Source organism: Anolis sagrei, chromosome 5, assembly GCF_037176765.1.
Source record: "Anolis sagrei isolate rAnoSag1 chromosome 5, rAnoSag1.mat, whole genome shotgun sequence".
Lineage (NCBI taxonomy): Eukaryota > Metazoa > Chordata > Lepidosauria > Squamata > Dactyloidae > Anolis > Anolis sagrei.
In genome coordinates, this window is record NC_090025.1 from 149,189,535 (window position 1) to 149,213,419 (window position 23,885).

Here is a 23,885-nt window from a genome sequence, read left to right on the forward strand (position 1 = left end):
AAGATTAAGGTATATTTGGTTACAAGTTGTCCACCCCACTTTTTCTCTCTGTACTTATACTTGAATATTTATATTTTTACACAGACTAGATGTATACTGTATGTTGTGTTTATATTGTGTATTTTGATAAGGCCAATTGGCTGATCAATAAAAATTGTTTTCTTTTATATTGACACGACAGCTCAAAACATTGTACTGCCAAGAAAATCCACTGCATGCACACACATACACGTGCCCTTCTTTAAGTAATCTGCTAAAACTCAGGAGGAAAAGGGGAAATCTGATGGAGGTGGCATATGATACCTTCCTCTCCACTATGCAAATTTTTTTCTTGCTCCTTGAGTTGTAACTATGGTACTAAATACCCATTTGTAGCCAAAATGGGAATCCTTTCTGAATCGTCACAGTTCTGCTGATCAACTGTTTGGATGAAACATAACTAATTAATTTAAGTTTAATCTATTTTACAGGGATTCACAAGTGTTTTACTGGATCAGGAGAAGACTGCTCAGGGAGAGAATGTATAATTTAACTTGGAGATGTAAAAATAATTTCATATTTTGAAAAAAAAATCTTGGTGCTACCATAGCATCAGAAACTTCTAGTGCAAAAATTGAATATAAACCCATTGTGTGTGTCTGCGCGTGTTTTAAAGTGCCCCATGCAAGCTACAGTTACACTGCTTACCCTTGAATGATCTGAGATTTACTTCTTGGAAGGGTCTCTTCTCATCAGTCTGGCTGGTTGTGATGAACATAAAACTTATGCATATGGTCTGTGTCATATGGAATCTGCCACTATTCAGTTCTTGAGATTTAGTGCATCTGTAATTACCTTGACAGAATGGACAACAACATTCTGGAAAGATGATGAGGACATATGCTAAAAGGAAGGATGAATTGCTCTCATACAGAGTAAAGAAGAAGAAAGAACATACTGAATACATAAGCTTTAAATGGTCAGACTGTACCTTTTCATCCAAAGCTTTGTGATGTTCAAACAAAGATTTCAGTGCCTTCAGAACCTCAACTTCACTTGAAACCCCTGAAGGGGACTGTGCTTGACGTTTCACCACTGTCATTCTCAGTGACCTTTCATGTCTTGAAACAAGGCACTCCAAATGTTCCAGCAACAGCTATTGGGTTTAACATAAAAGAACATTAGCTCATTTGTACCTAAATATCACTTCCACTATAATCCTCAATTGCAAAGTAAAAAATAACAATATTGGAAGCCTTTGCTGTTTTTGAAGTTTTGTGATGACTCTATTTACCAAAGCTGTGCAAAAATTCAGCCATAGGCCATAAGTCGTAAGTATTTCAGCAAATTTATACTCTTGATGCAACTTATGAACCAAAAGCTCCCCCTTCCTCCACTGCTGAACACAGATGAATCAAAACATCCATGTCTGAAAATTTCAGAAGAAGATCACTTGTTTTCTTATGTCCCCATGAATCAGCTTGTTTTTTGAGCACAAGCAAACTCTCCTTGAAGGTGCAGCCAAATTTGCTCCGTCACATACTCTTCTCAACCTATCAGGGCTGAGGGAGGGGAGAGGAGGTGGAACCCTGGCTGCAGGTGTTTTTCCTAAATTGCAGCAGCAGTCAGCAGACCAGCAATTATGCTGCCTACTCTCTTGTCATTCTGAGGGAGATCAATTGAGTTATTAGAAGCTTAATTCCCCCCCCCCCCCCAAAAAAAAAAAAATCAATGGATGAGTGAAACATTCAGAAACTTGGGAAGTTTACAGTAGTAAATGTATCCTACAAGTGTAGCAAGTTCCATTCTGATAGCCATAAAAATGATGGAGAAATTTTCCCATTGGTGCAAATTAATGAAACAAAATATCAACAAATTTTTGGTGTTTCGAATTGGAAACAAAACGAACGCCTCAAGATAGTTTGGAAACACTTTCAAAACAAAACAGGGGACATGCTAAGTTCATATTTTGTAACAAATGGATTTTGGCATTTTGCACAACTCTACTTGAGGTCTGCTGGTAGAGGGGGGAGGGGGAGAGGTCCTTTGGTCCTTTGGGTCTCACCAGAGAGATCAATACACTGTATATTGGTTTCATTTAGGCAGTGCGTGTTGTTTGGTTTTCAAAATGGCAACAGAGGACTGTTAATTTTAATGACATGTGGGGCTGACAGTTAGGAAGTAGAAGTATTAACAAGTTTGATTTCTATTAAAATACCAAATGGAAATATTGGATTCATTTAACATTAGCTATATATTTCTCTGTGAAATTAACATATTCTCTGCATTCAAAATGTACATATTTCTGTCTTTATGAAGAACCCAAATCCCCAGATTCTAAAAAGCATCTTCTTTCTATAAAATGAAAGGGTTTTCAACTCTGAATTAGAGGGCATCCCTCATAATAAGGAATACTTGTCAAACCTATGAGGGGCAAACTTTACATCCCACAAATAAGAGGCATTTTTTATAATAAGGGATGCCTGGCAACCATATTACTGAATGACTTGGCTGCTCATGAGAAACTATGGGTCATATTGACAATCTCAAATACCAATACACATGCATTCAAATATGATTTAATTCGTTAAGAATAATGACTTTTTATCATTTAAAACTGTTCTAACTCTTTTGTATTAATTTATGATGCAGAGTAAAGTAGAAATACTTGAAATGAATGAATAATTAAATGAACAAACTGATAAATATTTGGCTCCCCTTGACCTTGTTAGAGTGAATACAGCAAGAATTAAAACATAAACAATTAATATCTGCCTTCCCATGTGCAACATTTTTGTTATATTCCAGTAAATGGAACTAAGGAGTCCAACTAAGCCACCAAACCACACATCGCAGCTTGTAGATGATATGAAATTAAGCACATAACATGACTAAAAATTTAATACCAAAATAAACATATTTACAAAGACATTCTGAGTTACTATATTTTATTAACATTGATTGTTGACAAAATTAACACTAGAACAGCTTTATCCATCAATGAAAACGTGAATTACACCAACAGATGAAATACAGAGCAGGACGGACACAGATAAGCATGGGCAAAGACACTATTAACCTGCTGAAATGCTCTTTGTTAGCCTTATGTGATAAAATCTTACATTGGCAAGGCTGCTTCTTTTCTTGCGTATCCTTTCATCATCACATGATGGCCTTCCTATTTGAGCACATATTTGGGAACTGATTGTTTTGTATAATGGATTTTATCATACTTTTAAAATTTATGCTTTTTAAATATTTTATATGGTTTTAATTCTACAGTTCTCAACTTTTGGTCCTCCAGGTGTTTTGGACTTCAGCTCCCGCAATTCTTAACAGATGGTAATCTGAGTGGGATTTCTGGGAGCTGAAAAACAAAGTTTTGGGGAGTTGAAGTCCTAAACACCTGGAGGACCAAAGGCTGAGAACCACTGCTATAGACGTTTTAATATTTTATTTTGGGCTAAATATGGTTTCTTTCTTTTTTTTCTTTTTACTTTGCAGCGCACCTTGACATCCATTCTAGAGGGAAAGGTAGGATATAAATAAACCAATTTACTGGCTGACTGGCACTGCCTCCTTTCCTTTCCATACCAAATGAACCATAATGGATCATAATATTTGGGGCAGGCCCACATCCTGACCACAAGTGTTGATTACTTTCCCTTTCCTTAAGCCAATCCTTGAAAAATCTTCCCTACTTCTCCAACAGTGGAGCCACTTTCAGGAGAGAGCAGAGCGACTCCATACATCTTAACAATATTTCTTTCTGCTCATACTGGGCAGCTTTATTACAAAGAAGTATAATATCCAACAAGAATGACTGGCTTTTAAAGCCTTCAGCCACATTTAAATCTGGTCTGAATAACTTGTCTGCACTAAATCTTATTAACCAGATCTCTTCAATTATTGCTAATGAGCATGGAAATGGCTTAAGTAGTTATCTCAATTAAACATGGAATTGTATGTGTAGAGAGCATTGCATCTGCCCAACTGCGCATTTTGAATAACATAACAGACTTTAAGACAGCCTCATTTATTTATTATTATTTCAGGGAAAGAAAAACACTTCACCTTAAGTCTTTGAGGAGGAGAGAAGTGACCCTTTAGTTCTCCCATACTGAAATATTTGCTGAGAAGAGAGAATCTGAATGAAGGTTTTCTGGTCCACAGGATATGTGGGTCAATAAGCCCAACCCGAAAGCTGAAGCGGGGGGCGGGGGGGGGTTGGACCTCTACACAAAAGCAATTTCAACTTGATGAGAATAGCCTTCCCCCAACACATGATGAGGGACATCAGTCTACTATATATTGAGGCTGCCCCTCATACCTACCTCTCTTTAACATTTTGCTGTTACCCACTCACCCTTAGCTCAGTCTGAGATCATGTCTTGGCTAGGTAGGAATTTTTCATGCTAAGGAATTTTCTATGGGTTTTTTTGCCCATGCCATACTGTACTGCTGGGTTGTGGTAGCTGGCATTTGGGGGTGTCACTTAAACAAGTTGTCCTTGGCATGGTAAAAATCTTAAAATAGATTTGGTAAGCACCATGACACCTTCTTGTGTGTGAAGGGTGGGCTTCTGGAATGTACTTTTTGAGTTATAAGGCTTTGATCACTGGGAATGGGGCTCCCCTTTGGGCTATAATGAGGTTTTCTCACTCTTAAAAAAACCCCATGGTTTGGGAGGGAGAGCTCCCAGGATGGCCTTCCATCAAGATAGTTGGGGTGAACAACCACAATAATTTGGATTGCCTTTGGAGTTTAGGTTCTGGCCCAAGGGTGGTCTGAGAAGATAGCCTCAGGAGTGACACCTAAGCCTTCAGTTATACTCATTAGGTGAATTTAATCCCCTCTTTCTCTGTAGGTCATGGCAGTTAAAATAAATAATGAAATAAATAGCTCAAGCACTGAGCCTTTTATATCATTTTTTGTTGTTGGGTCTTTTTATTTAGTGCTGAGCATACAAATGCTCTATGGTCCAAAGCTGTGGCATGCTATTGGTCTTGGTGGCTGAGAGATCTGGAGGATTGTAGACCAAAAAAGGAGCTGTTCCAAGGTCTGAGGTGTACTGGAATTTAGTTTTGCTGAAGAAAATAGAATGTTTCACTGGCTGATTGACAAAATTGAATCAACGGATAATATTTAGAATATCATTTATCTAAAGCTTTTCTATTGATTCTGATGTCCCATCATTTAACAGTTTGAAGATAGATAATCAGAGAAGGAAATAGTGAACTGCTCAGATATTTCTTAGTAAATTCTATGGCTCAGACCTAGTAGTCCATCTATTGCTTTACTTTCCTGCTTATGTTAGCATTCTAGCATGCAATCACAGCAGGAGTTGGGGATAAGGATGTAAATATTCTCAGCTATTTTATCCTTGCAATAATTATTGTCATTTTCTCCCAGCTGTGGGAGTTAAAAAGTTGTTTCTGCACATGATTTTTCCTCTATTTGAGCATCCTAAACCCAGAGGATTATTCTGCTTTAGAATTTCACCTGGGGTTGACATTCACAGAAACCACCTTTCCCCCAAAATATGCTTTTTCACACAAAACTACTCTGTGTCATTCTGCACAGAAAAATAATGTAGAATACTTTTGAATATTTGAGTACTAGTGAAAAACTATCAGTATAGCTGTTCAATCATTCTTCTCAATAGGGTTTCCATACTAAGGTGGCCCTCCAGGGTCTTTTACCCCCTCTCGCCCTAAACGTTAAACTTAAGGTCACCCTAAGTCTGAAACAATGTGAAGGCACACAACAACATTCCTAATTAACTTGAATATCTCATCAGCCAAAAGCAGGCCCACTTTTCCCATTGAAATACTGGTAAGTTTATGTTGTTTAACATTGCTCTTCATTTTAAATATTGTATTGTTCTTTTGTGGGTTTTTGTTTTGTACTACAAATAAGATATGTCCAGTGTGCATAGGAATTTGCCCATTTTTTCTTTAAAATATAGTCCAGCCCCCCAACAGCTTGAGGAACCATGAACCTGCCATCTGTTTAAAATTATCTGTTGGGGAAGCTATTTTTCTAATAGGTGATGAATAATAGAGATCTTCTTTCAAATGAAAGTCTGCAGATCCCAGTTTTAATGGTTTGAGCTACAGAGTGTATTTATGTTAAGCATAAAAAGAATCTATATTATATTTTATTTACTGAAATAATACACGTTGCTAAATGTGTACAAAAGATGAACCTTTTCCTCTTTTTAAAAATAGAGAGGGGGAGAGAGAGGAAAAGAGAGCGAGAGAGATAAAAGGAAGGAGAGCATTGCTGGGATTTAATGGGATTTAAGCAAAGCTGAAGCTGCATAACAGAAAATAGATTTCAAAAAGCATGAGGTGGAATTTTAGAAGATATTGTACAGTTGTGAAAGTTGATTTGGAGGTCAGAGCACTGCTCTGAATAAATATAATCAGTTCAGCAAGACATGTATTGAAATTGAACAGCTAGGCTTGCTAAATATCTGCCGTTATCATGTAATATGACACATATTCTCTTCTATTTAATCTCAGATAGCTTTTGTAATGTAATGCTCACATGGCTTAGGAGTCCAACAATCAGGCCCCAGGAATTTATTTTGCAGGCAGTTTGGACCACCATCTTGGAAGCCTTCTCAAAGTGTTTACTTTTGATGACATTCTGTTTGATGCACCCAACATTAAAAACTCAGGTGAGCAATGGAGGTGCTTTTTTGCCCTCTCTACTTTTATTGTTAGCTTCTCTTGTATGCCCTATCTTTCCCCAAACTGGCCACTGTATGGCAAAATAAAAGGTAAGCCAGAAATCCCAGTTTCTGGATTTTGTGGGAATCTTTCTATGCTTTTGAAGTTTTAGTATTTTTAGTAAGTAAGACTAATAAAATTGTTCAATTGACAACAAGACCACAAGTAACAAAAACTCACACTTAATCAAGTAAGAACTCATGTTAGCAATTTCAATCTGTTTGTGATAACAATGAGAAAAGCTTATTTCTCTGCTATCATTTCATCTGCACATTAAACATTTTAAATGTATCCCCTGAAGATATGGGAGTTTTACTGTTGAGGCACCAGTACTTCTTGGAGTGTCAGATTCAGAACGTGGTATCTGGAAAGTCTTGTTCCACTACATTACTTTTGGAGTTGTGTCTCAAGTTTCTGCTTCATCTTGCCCTATGCTCTATAATATCTATGTCAGGAGTTGCAATTAGGGCTAGTCTAATTGACCTAAGAGGATGATGGATGAAGCTAAACAGACTTTTAAAAAGCAACAGATACAATTAACAAAAATCAATGAAAAATATGAAAAATTTAAATGTTGAAACTGGAAATTATATTGTATATGTTTACAACGGAATAAGCATATATTCGATCATAGACATATAAAATACATTTTCTTAGTATTATATATGGATTTAATATTAATAAATAAAAAGTATTGGATGCTTATTTTAACATACTGATTCATTTTAATCCATTAAATATTATTGTACCTATTACGATCCATTTAGAATTAAAACTAATTTATTAGGGAAACATTCAATTCATTATGGAGTGATACTGTACTGATTCATTACATAATTTTAGTCAACTTAGGAAGCCATGAATTTTAATTTATTATGGAAGAGGAATATTGACGGTAGCAAGAAGAGCAGAAACAGCAAATGAATGCATCCTGTCAATTTCACACTTGATTTTAGATTAGTTTTTAAAATATATTTTTTCATTTGATAGGGGGAGATGGGACGCACACAAACTTTGGCTCACATTTTGTCTACTCTTCATCTATGTGAAGCAACTGGGACAAACCATCTATAGGGCACTAGAGACCAAAATCGTGGCAATTCGGAGAAAGAATAAGCTCACCAACTAAAACTTACTGACTATGTGCATGTTATGTGACATTGTTTCAATGCCCTGAAATATCTGCTCCTGATAAAAATAAAAATGTTACAGCCTCAGGCACCTTCAATCTCCACAAATAGTTTTAGCTTAAAACTGGTTAACTGCCTTACCAGAAGCTCTGAGTACTTATGTCTGGCTATTTAAGGCCTATTTTTTTCCTCATTTCACCCATCCTAGTTCATCTCTGTATTAGTTGGTTTTCATGGGGTGTTGTATGGGGGGGGGGGGTTAAAATGGCGATGATTAACTAGTAATATTAGATTATTGCCCACAAAAAGAACTGTGTATATAAGGTAATAGCAGGGGGTTGCTCTCTTGCATGCCTGCATTTAAGAAATTGGGTATTTCATTTAAACTGCTATGCAACCAATTCCAACCAACTACTGGTCATTACTAAAAATCCTTCCATCTTGCTTCAATCCATTGGTGGCATCACCAGTGTTAGTTGAAAAAAAGGATATAAAAACTCCCAATAACTTTTTTTCTCTATTATATTTCCTTTTTTTACTGAAGTGCTTTTTTCCACCCCTTTCATTCAGCAATACAAACCTTTCTGCATTAGTGATACTTGTATTCCCAGGAAGCTGTCTTAATATGGGTCAGAATATGTAACCTAGTTCTATCAACCTGGACTGGTGGCAGCCTTCATGATTTTCAGACAGAATTCCCTCTTAGCTTTGCCAGGAAACCGTTTGGCGTTCATCTACCCAAGTACTAACCAACCAGGTCTAAGCCACAACAGCTTCCAACATTTGACGAGTTTGGATTTGGTTCAAGGTGCTATGTTTTTATTTCCCTATTTATACATTGGATATGTGCAAAACAAACTCTGTTAGATCCATAAGATATAAATAAGGTTTGAACATTGGGCTATGACTCTGGAGACAAGGGTTCAAATCCCCACTTGGCCATGAAAACCCACTGAGTGACCTTGGGTAAGTCATACACTTAGTCCCCAAAATACTGGGATAGGTTCCCATCAGGGTTGTCATCAGTCAGAAGTGACTGGAAAGCATATAAAAGCAACAGTCACTTAAGGCTATGACAAGAAAAGCTTGTGATGTGTGTTGGGGAAAGCATTTAATTTTGTTGTACAATGTATAATGACAATAAAGTTATTCAAAGTTATTCAAATTCAATTAAATATGCGACTAAAATAATCTTGAAGAATAAAAAGATTTAATAAAAAAAGATTTATGCAATCAACAGATTAGAAGCCAAAATTCCTCTATCAGTCTTTTGATGTTGGCTACTGTTCATGGGTCAAAAGCCAAACCAAGTGATATCCATGAAGTTAATAAGGGCCAGATGCATCCGAATTTGCATATTGAGCATCTCTTTGATACACAAAGCAGTATAAATATCTTAAGGCATTCAGTGCCAAATTTGATGTTATAACCAAACAATAGATTTGAACTTTCTGAAAGTGATTACAAAATAAAGCTGCTGATGTAAATGTATGTAGGATGTATTCTGGGTTCTGGCAACACTTGCAAAACATTTCTTCTCAATCAGAAAAACTACTGATCAACTGTATCTGATATAATGCTATGTCATTCAGAATGCTTTTAAACTTACTCTTGTGTTATTTCTTTCAGCCTTCAGTTCAGAAATTTCTTCTTCTTTTTCCAGTAGTTGTTCCCTGCATGCATTTAGTTCTTTTGTAAGTGCAGCAAATTCCTGCAACATCAGAGAATATATATAAGAAATGAAAATGAAGTATTATATTAGAACACTTTATCATTTTGATTTAATTTCCTGTTACAGAAACTCTTGATAGAATTAAAATCTGGTCATAGAACACACACAGCAAAACAAACTACACATGCAAACAATGATTTGGAAGTATATAGATTTGTTAAGGTTACAGCTATGCAAGTGGACTTGACAAGAGAAACAGATCTAGTGAACAAATCACTTGATTGAATTGGTTGATCAAATAAAACCATTTGACCCCATGCCAGGGAATTGGACTAGGCCTTAAGAAACCAATCAGGTGCACAACCCTGTCTCCTTACTATTTGGGGGTGAGACAGACCCATGCCTTTGCACTAGGTGTGACTCTGTATGTCTTCTGCCATGGCTGAATGGGACCGTTATTCAACCTTTTCCTTCCAAAACGTGAAATTGTCCATGTCACACCACACCAAGAGATGATGAAAAGAAGACTGAGATTTATAATTACTGGTCTATGTTGCTGCCAAATAATAAATGATGTTATCCAATGCAGCATTTCAATGTCACAAAAAACTACTATTATAGATCCAATTAAATGATCCTACTAAAATTAATAATAACCATAGATACAGAGGAAGCCACCACAACAAAGTAAACCATATAAAGGAAAGCTCTCTTACCAATGGATCCAATATACACTCAAGTATAGTCAAAATATATTATTCAGGGTTTACTAAAGATTTCAGAAATCTATAGTAAGTATGTGTGTGTGCACTTGGAACATATTTCTCATGGGTACTCTTTGTGTGTGTAGTTTAACCAATTAATTATTTTATTGCATTATAAACACTTATTAAATCATTGCATATTAATAATGTAGTTGCTTACTGGTACATCAATTAAACCACATTAAACCAATTAATGTGGCCTGCAGAGAATATTAGTAGTTCATGTATATTTTTTGGAGTTGTTTTTAAAGGAAGGTTAGGCTTTCATCAAACTAATAAACTATAGGTTTAATTTTTTACATTTTTGAGAGAGGGAAATTGTTTATCACTCTGATGCACTGGACATTTAAACAAGAACATTCTGGGTTTCTGCCAACCTCATCTCATAAAAGAACTAAATTAGTGTTTGGCTTAAGTGCTTTTAGTTGATGACCAGCTCATTATTATTATTAGAAAAGAACATGATTTGCATTATCATCAAATTACACTATTATATTTTGTTTGAAAATCATAAGAGCTCGAATGTGCATTTTTCTCCCTGGGATTACATAATGCACCAAAACCCTGTGTGAAAGAGCTGTGGAGGAACATTTATTTTATACTGATTGGGTTGTAATGAGTGATCTCCAATGTACCTTTCAACCTTCATTTTGCAGATACATTATTAGTTGCTGCAATAAAGAGGAGACGGCCGATAGGCCAGGGAAGGCCATGAGGGACAAGGGGCACACACAAGGCAGGGCAGTGCGATGCTACCACTGTACATTATATATTTTTTGCTGTCCCCAATTAATTATTAAGGTTTCTTATGCCACCATCTTTTATTGATTCATAGACCACCTCTTTCACTAGAATGCTCACAAAGACACATAAGCTCATCAGGTGAAATAAAATAAGAATATGTTGTTGTTCAGGCACTGAACTGGTGTTTGACGGCCGTAACTGACTGGATGAGAGTGAACAAATTGAAATTGAATCCAGACAAGACAGAGGTCCTCCTGGTCAGTTGGAAGGCCGAACAGGGTATAGAGCTACAGCAGGTATGCAGCTTGGGAGTGATCCTGGACTCATCAGTGAGCCTGGAACCCCAGGTCTCAGCGGTGGCCAAGGGAGCTTTCGCACAATTAAAACTTGTGTGCCAACTGCACCCGTTATCTTGGGAGGTCTGACTTGGCCACAGTGGTCCATCCTCTGGTTACATCCCAAATAGTGCAACGCACTCTATGTTGAGTTGCCTCTGAAGACTGCTTAAAAGCTTCAGCTAGTCCAATGCTCGGCGTCCAGGTTGCTCACGGGAGCGTACAACTCCCTTGTTATGCCAGCTCCACTGAGTCCCAATATTTTAATTTCGTTATTCCCTTTTCTTTAAAATTTCTTTCTAACCCCTTTTTAAGATTTATAGGAAAATTATTTGTTATTAACACCAGAGTTAACGGGGAGATTGGTGGTATTAGTTTTTCTTCATACTTAGACCATATTTCCAATATGTTTTTTAAGAAAAGGATTCTCTATTTTGTTATACCATTTCTTCTCCAAATTCCTAGTTTTCCCTATGAAGAAAATATATTCTAGTTTCATGTCCATGTCTTCACTCTCTTCTTCTAACCATTATAAATAATTCTGATACATAATCCCTTCAGCAATATACCTTAACTGGTTTGCTATATAATATAATTTTAAGTTTGGTATTCTTTTGTATTTTATACCACTTTTCCTTATTTATTTTAGCTCTTTTTTCCCATTACAGAAGGTGTTTATCATGTTCTGCCAGTTTTTAATTTCGCCTGCTGAGATTTTAATAGGTAGCATCCTTTAAAAAAAGTTTATTTTAGGTAATATTTTCATTTTTATTAATGCTATTCTGCCAAATTTAGCTAGAATATCCTGAATGTTTTTTCTTAATTTGATTAAATTCTCTCCTTCTAGGTTGTCAATTTCTTTAGATATATTAATTTCTATATATTTTATTGAGTTCTTTATTTGTATTCTGCCCAATCTCCCTTCTCTTAATTTCTCTTCCTCTCCTTTAGTGTAATTAAATAATAAGATTTCTGATTTATTCCAATTAACTTTAAGGCCTGTAATTTCCCCAAAGTCTGTTAGATGTGCCTCTATTCTTTTAACTGTTCTAATGGCTTTTCAAAGGTTAGTAGTGTGTCATCTGCAAATAAACATATATTATATCTTTCCTCCCTCTCCCCTTTATATTTACATCCTCTCGTATCATATTTGGGAAGGCTGAGCGAAGGAAGATAGATGCTTTTGAACTGTGGTGCTGGAGGAAAGTTCTGAGAGTGCCTTGGACAGTGAGAAGATCCAACCAGTCCATACTTCAATAAATAAAGCCTGACTGCTTATTGAAGGGAAGAATAGTAGAAGCCAAGATGAAGTACTTTGGCCACATCATGAGAAGAAAGTAAAGCTTAGAAAAGAGTATGATGCTGGGGAAAATGAAAGGAAAAGGGAAGAGGGGCCGACCAAGGGCAAGCTGGATGGTATCTTTGAAGTGACTGGATTGACCTTGAGGGAGCTGGGGGTGGAACAACAACAACAATCATATTTGCTAACATTTCTATAACTATTGTGAATAGGGTAGGTAAAAGGGGGCATCACTGTCTTGTTCCTGAAGTTAATCTTATTTTCCCAGTAAGGCCATCATTTACTTGTATAGCAGCATAGTTTGTTGAGTATAGTTTCTCAATCAGTCCTCTAAATCTCTCTCCTAATCCAAATTTTTCTTTTTTAAAAAAAAATGCTGGCTATGAAACACAATCAAATGCTTCGAATATATCTCAGGCCAGTATCCCTGCCAGCTTGTTTACTGCCTCTACACCAACCCTGTAAGGTAGGCTAATCCATTACAGTTGCCAACTGGGAGCCTGTAATGTTTAGATGTATGATGACTGCACAAGTGCATAGACTTCATAGATTCCATGCACCACTTCAAGGATACACACATATCAGACTTAAGCCTATTATTATTATTATTATTATTATTATTATTATTATTATGTTTATTTATACCCTGCTTTTTTTCTCCACCGGGAAACTAATTTTCTCTCCACTGAGAGCAATCCAATATGGAAGCTAGAATTTACCACATTATAGGATCCCACACTCTATCCAGTTCAATAATGCATATGCTAGGCAGTAGTCTAGTGACATGTTTTGAAGTGTAGACATCCAGGGCAGCAAGCAGATCTGTTACTGTGATTTTACATTTACTCTGATTTTACACCTACACTTCCCATAGCTACTTTAAATAGTAGGGATATGTGATCCATAAAAAATGGTTCAAAGCCCTTTTAGCTTTGCTTTGCTTCCTTGCACTGAATATGAAACTGGCTGTGGGGGCTTTCTGAGATTTATACAACTAAAACAAAAAAAGCATGGGGTCAGTTTCAATTCTTTTTTTTTTTTGCATGGGGCATGCCCACAAATCAGGTATTACCTCATAAGTATGAATTTAACAAATTTGATCTGAATTACAAGGACAAATGAAAAAATGCGCACCTCTATTAAATAGCATACAAGGTCACTCTGTGCTGAATCCCGGAGAACCTTGAGTGATGAGCAGTAATAAAACCAAAAGGAAATTGGACACTCTGCAGCAGCAGATATATTGGATAATAATAATCATAATCATAATAATAATCATAATAACAACAACAACTTTATTTATATTCCAACCTTCTCCCCTAGGGGACTCAGAGTGTTAACCCCCAACAAGTGTTTGGTCATAATAGTTTATGTATCTGTACTCCCAAGAAAACTTAAAAAATGCAAGCAGTGTGGAGATCCATATCAATATCTTACTTTTAGCAGTTTTTATTTCTACCAAGAGCAAGCATTTGGTAATTCCAGTACACAAATGCTTTGAATTATAATGAGGACAACATATAATGAGGATAGCTCACAATAATCACTGGGATAATAACTCTTTCCCTACCCCACAACTGTGGGGATTTGCATCTAAGCTCAGATGGAAGAGGAAAGCTTGAAGTGGGTAGCAGATGTCATCATCATTGCTGTCTGGCACTTCAACCCACAAGCCCTGGCTTCATTACATGACTTCCACCATCAGTTTCCTAGCATTCTGTAGCTTCAGTGAACATAAGAAGATTCAATCACAGCTTGGTAAACTGGGAGGATTGGGGGGATTCAGGGATAACCCAATATATGATATGTTTTGGTCATAGGAAAATAAAAGAATATAGAGAAATCAATCAATGTGTAGTAAGACAACAAGCAAAATTGCATAGGTGTCAAATGGAATTATTCCCTAGTGGCAATTAAATCAATGTAGTAATTTAGAGCACCATGTATTAAAGAGAACAAAAGCATCATTTTGATGTTTATTTTGGGCAAAATTCATAATGGGGGCGGGGTACAATGGCTGTGTTCCTTTAACAAAATCTTGTTCCTACTTGACAGTTAACAAAGGTCAGCACATCCAGGTGAATGAGCTCAATTAAGTATGTTATACCCTCTAAAACTATGCCATACAAATGTACATAGTTTGAAATCTATATTATATAATTTTATATTAAATGTAATATTACTAATAATATTACAGTATAATGTTATAGTACAATGTAATATATAATATTAATATTGTGCTATGGTAATAATATAATATATTGTATTTACTTGTAAGCCGCTCTGAGTCCCCTTCGGGATGAGAAGGGCGGCATATAAATGTCGTAAATAAATAAATAAATCTAGTAATTTATTACAGTTAGCCCTTGTAAGTTATATTTAAGTGGATAATAGCTAGCTACAATGATTTCATTGCTTGATTTTAACATCACTCTCTTTAGATTTTCGTTGTTGCTGATATATTTGGTCTATAGAATGGACCTAGTTATATCTCCTCTGTTTTGAAAATGAACAGACAAGATCTTTTGCAAGGGTATATCAGCAGGCCTTCTCCAGAAAATATCTTACTGGAAAACTGCATTTTCCTTTCATCATTACAATGAGATTATTTCTGTAATGTTTTGCTTTTGAAGGATGAGTTAATAAAAAGATAAGAGATCAGTTTATCAGTTTTGAATTCATGCTTTATAAAAACACAGCTAAATGTCAATTTCCGCTGTTAAATTTATGTCCAAGTCCGTTATGTCACTTAATGCTTATATGCACTCTGCAGTAACAGAATTTCTAATAAAATAAAATAAATGTTTCTTCACAAAAATAAACCATATAAATAGAGGATTTTGTTTCACCCAATTACGTAACAGTTTGTGATGATAATGACCTCTGCTCTGTATTTGCCTCATAGATGCACAGAAACCAAAGATATACTGTCATATAGAATTATTGTTTGCTTCAGAAATGTTACATGGTCAGTCATAGTTTAGGAGGCCTGAAGGTAGAAACAACGGCAGAATTAATACAGTTTGACAGATCTATACTCTTAAAGTTTATATAGAACCTGTCAGGTTATGACACCAATTAAAATTAATTCCTCTTTTATATTGAAATTTGAAAACTAAATGTGTACTACACATAACATCTATTTTAACCTTTTGGTCTAATGTATTTTGACTTTTGGAAATGGCCCTGAATATTTCAAATTAAATAAATACACAGATGAAAGGGGAACATCAATTAGTTTATGGATGGAGCACAGAATTCCATAGATTTTGTAACACAGGGTTTCATACCAATGTCCATGTGTCAGGAGTAGAAGAGATCAGATAGAGATGGTAAGTTCAGATAAGAGACATTGGACAAGATGATCATGCCAAATGACCTAGCTCATTTTTTCTCAGATTTGGGTGTATACATTCATTTGTCACTGTGCTGTCACACTCTGGACCTATAGCAATTGGCTTTGGAACAGAATGTGCTCTTTGTGCCCAGCGGGGAGATGAGAGGCCCTATGGATTTTTCTCTAGAGAGTCTTTAGAAACTTAAAAGTTTAACAAAGTCCTTTATTATTGCTTAAGTCTTCAACAAACAATCAAATACTTCTTAGATCTTCAACAAATTAAACAAATGCTTCAAGGCTTTGTATCAACTGGTGGCTTTCTTAATCTTGTCCACAAGGGACAGGCAACTGGCTTCGTGAACTCTTTCTTTTCTTTAAGAGGAAAACCCTTTTTAACCCCTCCTTGGGCAACCTATTTTCTAAACTTTGCTGGTGTGGGCTCTACTTCCGGCTCCAAACCGCTTCTTGGGTCCCGAGTAGACCTACCAGTCAAGGCTTTTGTAGATTCTCCAGCTGGAGTCCTTTGGAACTGTTTTCCCACGGAATTTTTCCTGGATGCTGTGAGAAACGAAGCTTCTCTACAGGTGGAGCTAATCCACGTCCTGTAGCTGAGCTTTCCAATGCAAGACTGACCTAAAATGGCTCCCTCTCCTCCCAGAGCCCTGGGGAAAGGGGCGGAACCAAAACTTAACAATGATTGATGGGTCATAGGCCCTATGATTGCAAACCAAGGGAAGCCACCTTATTGCAAAATGCATGGAACTTTGGAATACATGCAAACACTCAAATAAAGAAAAGGAAGTTGGAGTTTTTGGTACAGCTGTACCAGCACAGTCACTACTATTGAAGCAAGATTTAGCTGCCAATCTAGTCAGCTTCAAAAATGAGGGAATGCCATTTCATTTGTTGTCTAAGGCAGTAGAATGTCATGGAAACACATAACTGAAAGATGCATGGAGATCCTTTCCATTTGTGTTCTACCAACTTTCTAAAGGATTAGTAAATTGTGAAATTAAAAACTCATAAAATTACTTGAAAAATAATTTCATTTGTAAACCTACTGCAACAATTACAGTTACTTCTATGCTTCACCAAATTATATATTTTGGAATACAGTAAACTTCTGTGATACAAAAGCTGTTTCCTGTCTTCTACTCATAGGGCCCATATCCAAACAAAGCCTCAGGTAAAGTTGAAATAATTCAAGACAAAACAGGTAAACCCTGCTTTGTCCTGAATTATTTAGATACGCTATTAGATCCAGGCCTTCCTGAAAGGACCCATGTTTCATTTATTTCATACCTTATAGAGTCAGATGCCATTATAGGGACTAGGTGACTTTTAAATTATATCACCCTTAAAACAAAGGTATGACTTATCATTTATGCCTTTCTTTAACCTGCAGCATTTATTCTTCCAGATATTCTTGCCACTTGCACCAAATTATGTAAACACTTTTATGACAGGCCAAAGCCTGAGTCACCCTTAATATGACTTGAGAGTCACAGAGTGTCACCTTAGCTATTCTCTTAGATGTAAAAATAGATCCTTTCTCAGTTGTGTTATTCATACTTATTGTGTATGGACATTCAAAGTTCACGTTTTTTTTTAAAAAAAATGAAGCTACCCCAGCAGGTCCAATTTGAATTATTTTTCATCTCACAAGAACCTGTGATTCCTTGCGCTCATTAAACTTTTTAAAGTTGTAAGGAAGGGAAGGGCTGGGTGGGACAGGGAAGCCCTTAAAGGAGTCATTCTGTGACACTAGAACAGTAGTGCTCAACCTGGGGTCCCCAGATATTTTTGGCCTTCAACTCCCAGATATCATAGCGGCTGATAAACTGGTTGAGATTTCTGGGAGTTGTAGGCCAAAAACATCTGGGGACCCACAGGTTGAGAACCACTGCACTAGAAGGAGGCAATGGTAAAATCAGTCCTGTGAAAAACAACCCAAAAAAAACTACACCTATTAGTTGGTGGATAATGTATCCTTTCCTGGACAGTCTTTTTCTGAGTGACTTCACATGCCCTTTGATGAGATAGATTATCTGGATGTTTTTCTGGAGATCAGAAGACAACTAATATTCTAAGGAAAATGATTTTAAGATATGTCTACCACAGAAAACATCTATTTTTGTTAGTGTATAACTATAATAGCAAACAAATAAAATAAACAATATGTGTAAATAATACATTATTTAAAATATTTTAGCCATTAGAATGGAGGGAATTAGGTCACAAGTGTAATGGAAACAAAAGAACATAGTAGCCTGTGGACAGATTCTAATAGAAACAAATTATTCATTGGTAGTCCTGTCACTCTGCAGAAATGAAGGATGGCAAAGGAAAACAATTCAATCATATAATCCAATAAAACAAAGGGAAGGTCAAAACACAGACTGTCAATACTGTTGCTATTTTGATTTATTTAGCACGACTAACCCAGGCCATAGATTAAATCAGTTTTGGCCTGTATACAATAAATTAGGGAATGGAAGTTGAAATGTGCATAATATTTTTAAAGCAAAAAGTAATTTTCTGTTCATTGTCATATTCTGATCTAGATATTTATTTATTTATTTATTTGATGCATTTATTAACCGCCATTCTCAGCCCTTTAGGGCGACTCATGGCGGTGTACACACATATAAAAGACAATTTACAAAGAGGCAATTACAACAACATATAAACTACATAACAATTACAAAAACTACACTAAAAATCCGCTTCTTCTCATAGTGGAATCATAACCAATCTCATATTCCTTGTTCCATTCCAGTCATCTTTACCACATTGTTATAGCACTTAATTAAATGCCTTCTCGAACAGCCATGTCTTGAGGCTTTTTCGGAAGGACATGAGGGAGGGCGCCTGTCTGATGTCTGCAGGGAGAGTGTTCCACAGCCGGGGGGCCACCACCGAGAAGGCCCTCTCCCTCGTCCCCGCCAAACGTGCCTGTGAGGCAGGCGGGATCGAGAGAAGGGCCTCCCCAGACGATCTCAAGGTCCTCGTGGGCTCGTAGGCCAAGATGCGGTCCGAAAGATATCCCTCAAAATAAAGTATTGGTAAGAACACCAGTAAAGCTGTCTTTCAGCACACAAAAAGATTTGAATCTATGGAGTAATCTATATGAATATTATTGAAAAAATACATCACAGTTTATTTGACCAATTTCTTTAAGGGTTTGGGGGAATGGGGTTAGGTGAGGATTACATATGGACTTTTCTAACACAATCATAGGAAGCTTTATGGAAGGGATGGTGGATGTGTGATGCTCCTGAAGGCATTGGACTGTCAATTTATATGTCAATCAGAACTGAAGGGTGCTACAGTCCAGTAATACCTATAGAGCCACAGGTTAAACTCTTGTCTAAATAGTTCCGAAGATGCCTCAGGCCTTCTAGATAATTTGAACTGTAAATATGCAGAACTTTGTCGGTGGAACCATGTCCACAAAAAACCAGGTTGATACCATTCTTGTGGGGTTTCTGGTGGGTAGCCCAAACTGTATTATTCTTTGGTGTTTAAAACTGGGTGGGAATTTTTGTTTGTTTTAATTGGCCTCTAAAATTGTTTTGGTCTCTTTTTAAAGAATAGTTTAACAACATTCTTATAATAATAACTTTATTTTTATACCCCACTTCCATCTTTCTGAAGGGACTTGGGATGGCTTACATGGTGCCAAGCCCAACAGTGTAGTTAAAACATAACACATTAAAAAGGATATCAACAAAATAATAACAAAAATCAGTATAACAAGATAAAAACAACAACATTAAGCAATATATAAAAAATAATCAGAGCCAAAAACCAATAGCAAAATTCAATGTCTCGTTGTGGGTGGGCGGACTGGTACCACAACAATAGAGGATAGAGTTAGTGAGTAAAGTGCATATATCATATAGCAGCAATAAGGATAAGAATGATTTATCATTAAAGATTTGGATACAGCAATAGTAAAGTGCCTGAGGGCAATATTTTTGTGTCCCTGGCTATCACTTTGGAGGTTTTGCTGGGCAAAGCAAAACAAAACAAAAATACATAACAAGTAAATAAGAGCAAAATGTCCTAACATTTTTCTGAAAACAGATGTTGTATTCCAATACATCTGAATACCTTCTTAAGCTATCTGATGTGAGTGGTAGCAAGGTTTCCTCACAGTGTGTCATATCTGTACCCACTAATTACAACTGTTTCTTCCTTTCCTGGAAATTTGCTGTGGAAAAGCAGCCAACAGTTCACAGACCAGTGCTGGTCAATGGGCCACCATTTTGAGAAGCACTGCCCTAAAAGATTTTCACCAAATGAGCTCATATGTGTGCCTGAATATGGTATATGTTTTTATTGGGAAATGTTCAATTTCTGGGAGTTACTTCCAAGCTATGAATTTAATCCCCATTTTCTTCCTACAAGTCCATAAATTAATTCAACAGTGGACAAGTGCCACTGTAATTAATTACAGTGATAAAGAGAGAGAGAGAGAGAGAGAGAGAGAGAGAGAGAGAGAGTTTATAGTGTGTATATATATATGGCTTGTTTGATAAAAAATGATTCAAAACTCGTTTCGGCTGTAAGGGGCGCTGGTGGTTCAATTCTAAAGTCACTTCCTTTAAAAATATATTTTTTTTCAAAACTTTCCAAAACTTCTGAAACAGCTTCATTAACGGCAGATACAAGGCAGGGTGGGAAATGTCGTTTAACAACAGGGCCTTTTGCAATCTCTACCATTGGGGGCCTTCCCTTCACAAACTACAACAATGGCTGTGCTTAGACACAGCCACCTCATCCCTCCTTTGCATTGCCCGGGAGGAGAAGCCAAACTTTACAAAAGTTGCTTAATGCTTGTGAAAATTGAAATAATCTTGGGAGAGTTCTGAACATTACAAAATATTTATGGATAAAAAGGTAAATGGTTCAAATCGTAATTACGCCTCTTACTTTTCCTGCATGGTTCAAAATTGATTCAAAAGTCCAAATTCAATAGGTTTTAGTGAATTTAAGGTTTTAACAAAGCGAACTTAACCAACTCTGATACACACACACACACGCACACGCACACACACACGCACACACACATATACATACATATACATAGTTTCCTGCAGTAATTGTATTTTCTACAAAATGCCACAGTTCTCCATCATTTAAGTAACCTGTATTTTGCATTTAGATCCTACCAGCTGTCATAAGAAATGAGATTGTAAACTTTGGTGGCTGAACTTTGATCAAAATGAATATTTATAAAAATTAATAAAGGAGATTATGACCACCAGCACAGGCTCCACTGCTGCTAAAAAGTCGGCGCAAGCAGGGCAGCTGTATTAGCTTATACTTAGGGTTCAATGAAAAGCTACGGGAGGACACAGCCAGACTGCTGTACTAATATGTTCCATCTCATTGTGTTTTAGACGGATATAACAAATACGAACAGTCATAAATCAGGAGTAATTCACAATACAGCATGGCATGAAACATTTGTTTCATGTTTATAGAAATTCTTTAACACAGGGGATACAATAAAAAGACAAAAATTGTTAGCTATACAAAGAAAGGAAGAGCAAGGCTCAAATACTGCTACTAGCCATGTCTTTCTTCTCCTGATTTCCTGCTTTTACCATTGAATCTGGTAGTGTGTCAAAAGACTAGCAAAAAATACCTCATGTTATTGGTAAAATGAGATGCACGTTTTTTATAAACTTAGTTTCTGGGATTTAGGAAGCTAACTACAGTGTTGCTTTTGGAAGTCTTGTATTAAACCTGACTCCTTTTCTTATACTAAAGAGGAAAATTAATGTATTGAATTAAAGTCGTGCAATCATTCGTTCCATTGAAACACAGTGGAAAAGACAAAAAAAAGTAATTATTTTATACCTATGTCTTAGAAATACTAATGGTGAGCCCTAGAAGGTACAAATTTTATGGGGTAGTTCTACTGGATGGAGTAATTGAGCTGTCAATGGAAAATGGAACATAAAACAGGCAATCCTAACTTTGACATTCAGGTTGGTGCCATAGGAAAGGCAGGAAGGCAAGTTGTAGGAAGGGGCAAAAAGCAGTACAGAAACTGTAACCGATTTATAGGAACAGACAGGAAGCATTCTCACAAAGAACTTCTATTTGTATGCTTATGATAGGGCTAGCTCATGGTCCTTTGGTTTGTAAGCAAAGCCATGCTACCTCCACAAGTTCAGGAATAGGCTAGTTTATTAACTAAGGCTTGCAGAGTCAAGTTAAATACAAATGAAAAAAATCTGGCAAAATGAAGGGCATTTAAGCAGGATCCAAAAATTCCACTATTCATTTGATGGTACACAAGTTGCTAAGTATTTTGCAAACCTACATTGTAAAATATTCTTTGTCCAAGGGAAGTCTGTTGTTGAAAATACAGCATATTATATACTTTCTAAAACTATTGTGTGTGTGGGGGGGGGGGGGGAGGGGGTATTATTTTGTATATGATTCTACAATTTGGCTCCACAACAAAGTGCATTCAGCTTGTTCCCCATGAATAAATGGGTTGTTGTGGAAAACGAAGACACAGCAGTAGTACAGTCTCAGCTGTTCCCAGATCTCTGACCTCAAGAAGAAAGGAGAACCAGTTGCTGGCCTCAATTAAGGCCTCTGCAAGGGGACAGGAGCTTAAAAGGACACCAGCAAATTTTGGAGATAGGTTGGATAGAAGAAGTTGCATGATAGGATAGGTGATACAAGTATCTCCTTTGGATCTAAGCACTGGGAGTGTAATGAATGTCATGGAAAAGTGTGAACAGAGGCTTTTCAGTGCTGCCTTAGTGGGAAGGTCCTTTGAGAGGGTTGAGAGACTTGGAATGGGTAAGCCTGACTCCTAATAGGAAGGACCATCTAAGGAAACAGGTTCCTCCTCCTGCAACAATTAGCAGAATTTTGTCAAAGCTTGTATCCAGTTCTTTTAGTTCACTGAAAATTGTTGGGCTTAAATAATGTCATTTCCCCTTATTCAAAAGGTTCTGGCTATGTTTGAGAGGTCATCCAACACCTCTTACCATGGAGGCTATAGACCCTGTGAGTTGTACAAGTTATTTCTTCCACTGTTTATTGACTTAAGACCTCTTTAAATGGCCTTTTCAGGCCGTGTTGTTTTGCTGGCAGTCGCCAGCAAAAGGAAGGTGTGTGGAGTGACATGTGGCACCCTGTATACTCTCCCTCCGTCCCCTCATACTGTGGGGGCGGGACAGGGTGCGTTGGCACCCTGTACCCATCAGATGGAAGAACAGATGGCAACGCGCATTGCCCCGCTTCTCTTTTCCCTATCATATGGGAAAAAGGGGAGGAAACACAGTCCCCCCTCTGTAGTGGTGGAGGAAGCCCCCGTGATGGATTGTCACCTTGTTGTGGTGAGGGGGCTTGTAGAACTACTTAAAATAGCACACTTATGATTCATGTAAGCTTCTGTTACTTTCCGTCATATAACCAACTATTCCCTTTAATAGTGGCAAAACCTAAGAAAAAATTCTGGGTGGTAGTGAAATATTTACAAATGGACATGATAGTGGCAAGAATCAGAAGCAAAGAAGCTTTTATAAAGCAAGACAGACAGGAACTATAAATGTGAAATCCCTTCCTTGTCATCATTCATGTTATGTTACAAAGATCAAGATCAAGAATGATTTGACAGCATTCACTGAGTAGAAGTTTAAAGTTAACGGTTATAAAAATATCACTTACACAACAAAATGTTTTCAGTAGCCATACCAAGTCAGATATATCGAGGGCTGCTTGGGGAGAGGAGCGCAGCAATTTGCAAATTACAAATGTGACTTTATAAAATGTGAAATTTGAGTATATATTTGAAAATCAGACACTATCAGTGATTCCCAAAGTGGGCATTACCGCCCCCTGGTGGGTGCT

At 36.8% G+C, this 23,885-nt stretch overlaps 1 protein-coding gene across 10 annotated transcripts in view; it reads right to left on the reverse strand.

The window, feature by feature from the left end:
• PPFIA2 (PTPRF interacting protein alpha 2) overlaps nucleotides 1-23,885 on the reverse strand; it is a 285,512-nt gene that overhangs the window by 92,444 nt on the left and 169,183 nt on the right. For all 10 annotated transcript variants that reach the window (XM_060777389.2, XM_060777385.2, XM_060777383.2 and 7 more), the window contains 2 exons: nucleotides 9,456-9,557; nucleotides 971-1,135 (listed from right to left, as the gene is read on the reverse strand). In XM_060777389.2, the coding sequence (XP_060633372.1) occupies nucleotides 971-1,135; nucleotides 9,456-9,557 (267 nt within the window). The remainder of the gene's footprint in view (nucleotides 1-970; nucleotides 1,136-9,455; nucleotides 9,558-23,885) is intronic.